Source organism: Guillardia theta, assembly GCF_000315625.1.
Source record: "Guillardia theta CCMP2712 unplaced genomic scaffold GUITHscaffold_286, whole genome shotgun sequence".
NCBI lineage: Eukaryota > Cryptophyceae > Pyrenomonadales > Geminigeraceae > Guillardia > Guillardia theta.
Window position 1 is genome coordinate 13,424 of NW_005434390.1, and position 2,979 is coordinate 16,402.

The following is a 2,979-nucleotide window of genomic DNA, read 5'->3' on the forward strand; positions in this document are numbered from 1 at the left end:
CGACTGTTTGAATCCCAGATGGCTCTCAGCCAATGGCCCTTTCATCGTATTCAAGCTCCAGGCCATCCAAGGTTGGATCATGTGTGAATGTTTGTACTTTTTACGGCATACTGCAAGACGACATTTCAAACAGCTCGAGCTTGTTTTTCAAAGGCAGCTGTAGGAATCAGCATCGCCATGGATTCCAGAGTCTAGGGCTGTTTTCGAATCCATTTGATGATCATTGCAAGATGGAGAATTGCTCGTTTTTGGTGATCCAGCATCAACAACCCCCTGTCCAGCAGCAGCTTTCGCAGCCATCTGAGCCTGTAGAGTTGTAGAATCTCCAGATTGTTGCAGCAGCAGCAGAAGCAGGAGCAGGAGCAGCAGGCAGCAGAAGCAGGAGCAGGAGCAGGAGCAGGAGCAGGAGGAGCAGGAGGAGCAGGAGCAGCAGGAGCAGGAGCAGGAGCAGCAGTAGGAGCAGCAGCAGCGGGGCGTCAAGTTTGTTACTCGCCGAAAGTTCCGATTCCGAACTTGGGCGGCCCGACCAGGTGAGATTGAATGCGGGACGTAGTAGAAGGAAGCGAAGGAGAGGAGGAGAGGAGAGGGGAGGAGCAGGGAGGGAGGGAGGAGAGCAGAGGGCAGGGCAGGGCAGGGCAGGGCAGGGCAGGGCAGGGCAGGGCAGGGCAGGGCAGGGCAGGGCAGGGACGAGCAGGGCAGGGCAGGGCTGAGCTGAGCTGAGCTGAGCTGGGGAGAGGAGGAGGAGGGGAGGGGCGGGGGTGGGCGAGAAGGGGAGGAGGAGAGGAGGAGAGGAGGAGGAGGGGAGGGGGAGATGGGAGGGGAGAAGAGAGGATGATGACAAATAGAGCAGGGAGGGGCAGGAGAATCAGGAGCATGGGGGGGCAGCAGCAGGAGCAGGAGCAGGAGCAGGAGCAGGAGCAGGAGCAGGAGCAGGAGCAGGAGCAGGAGCAGGAGCAGGAGCAGGAGCAGGAGCAGGGAAAAGAGAAGGAGGAGGAGGAGGCGCGAGGAGGGCTTACTTGTGGCTTGCATGGCAGGAGGATGTCATCGTGGTTGGAGGAGTTCGTTACCTGCTGTATGCCCAGCAGTCGCAATGTGATGCACGCTGAGAGCTCCGGACAAGTTTCTGCTGCTCCTCCGAGTCGAGATCAGCTGGTGCGATAGAGGAGGAGGAGGAGGGAGGAGGGAGGAGGGAGGAGGGAGGAGGGAGGAGGGAGGAGGGAGGAGGAGGAGGAGGAGGAGGGGAGAGGAGGGGAAGGAGGAGGAGGAGTTGACATTCATTCAGGCAGGGGTCGGTGTTGTCTTCGAGTCTAAGCTTGACTCTCATACTCTTGTGGTTCGCTCCGTCTCGCGCGACGGCCCCGCTTCCTCCTCTGATGTTCGTTTGAGTTCCCTCAGCTCTGTCTGCTCCTTTCTCTTCTCCTTTCTCTTCTCCTTTCTCTTCTCCTTTCTCTTCTCCTTTCTCTTCTCCTTTCTCTTCTTCTCTTGCTCCCCTCCTTCCCTCTTCTCTTTCTGTTCCCGCTTCGCTTCGGCTCCTGTTTCTATCTCTTTCTCATTTGCTGCTGCTGCTACCTTTCTTCAGTGCTTCTCCTTCTCCTCTTGATCTGCATCTTGTGGTTTGCTTCCTCCGATCCTGCTGCCCCTGCACCTCTTCCTCCTCCTCCTCCTCCTCCTCCTCCTCTCTCTCTTCTCTTTCTCTTCCTCATGCGCCCATCCCTGATCACATTGCGGCAGATCCGGCAGGGAGATCGTCTCATCGCCATTGACGACTGCGAGGTGGCGGACATGACGGAGGGAGAGATTGCGAAGCATATTCTTGGACCGCCAGGAAGGTACAAATGACTTCATTCATGTTTCAACCTCCTCCTCTCCTCCTCCTCCCTCCCTCCTCCCCTCCTCCTCCTCCTCCTCGTTATTTGGTTCTCCTACTCCTGCTCTTCCTCTTCCCTCTTCCTCCCTCCCTTCCTCGCCCATCTTCTCCTCACAGTCTGCTGGCAGTCAAGTCCAGCTGACCTTGAGGAGGAGGCTGAGCATCGGCAAGGAGGAGGACGTGAAGGCTCGTCTCACACGCGGCTCCTCAAGGTAGCAGCAGCAGCAGCAGCAGTGCCACCCCACCACCACCACCCCCAGCTCTACCCCAGCAGGAGCAGCAGCAGCTCTACCCCAGCAGCATCAGCCGCTGCACGCACTGCAGAGCCTGAGTCTTGACCTCCTCGTCCTCGGCGAGCAAGTGTAGCATGAGGAGCTCCTTGGCGTCTGTCTCCATCACCTTGCTCCTGGTCGCTGAGCTCCGGCCCAGCAGCTCCGACACGTCGTGGATGGCGACGGCGAGCTCGCGTGAGGAGGCGTCGGAGCGACCGAGGATGTTGACAAGCTCCTTGATAATGAAGCCGTCCTTCTCGAGAAACCTGCTGTCCCGTCAGCTCCTCCTCCTCCTCCTCCTCCTCCTCCTCCTCCTCCTCCTCCTCCTCCTCCTCTTTCCTTGTCCTTGTCCTTGTTGTCCTCTTCTTCCCGTTCATCTTCCTCGTCTACCCATCCCCCCCTTCTGCCCTCTTAACACACTCATCTTTTCCCTTTCCCTCTACCCCCCCGCCTTCCTGGCACTCGAGCTTCTCCGTTTCTTCCTCCTCCCTCCTCTCCTCCCCCTCCTACCTGTGCGTGTTCTGCTCCCAGAAAGCTGCGCTCTTGTGCCGGGGGGTCCAGTCGAGCTTGGAGCTCAGGACTTCCTTGCAGTACTCGTCGAAGGTGGAGGAGGAGACTTCGTTCGCCGCTAGCTCGTTCTTGAGGAAGTTCACGTCCTCCTGTACCGGGGGGGGGGCATCCACTCATACGTTAGCAGGTCGGGGCCAGCGCTGCTTCCACCCCTGCAGACCTGACACTCAGAACACTTGAGGTGCTGCTGCAGCTCTTCCTCCTCGTCCTCCTCGTCCTCGTCCTCGTCCTCCTCGTCCTCCTCGTCCTCCTGCTCCTGCTCCTCTTCCT

At 58.8% G+C, this 2,979-nt stretch overlaps 1 protein-coding gene across 1 annotated transcript in view; it reads right to left on the reverse strand.

Annotated features, from left to right (window-relative positions):
* Positions 1-2,155: 2,155 nt before the first annotated feature.
* GUITHDRAFT_149144 (hypothetical protein) overlaps positions 2,156-2,979 on the reverse strand; it is a gene marked incomplete at both ends in the record, with an annotated part of 3,419 nt that continues 2,595 nt past the window's right edge. Inside the window, 2 exons of the mRNA XM_005818608.1 lie at positions 2,156-2,405; positions 2,650-2,798. Coding sequence (XP_005818665.1) covers positions 2,156-2,405; positions 2,650-2,798 — 399 coding nt within the window. The remainder of the gene's footprint in view (positions 2,406-2,649; positions 2,799-2,979) is intronic.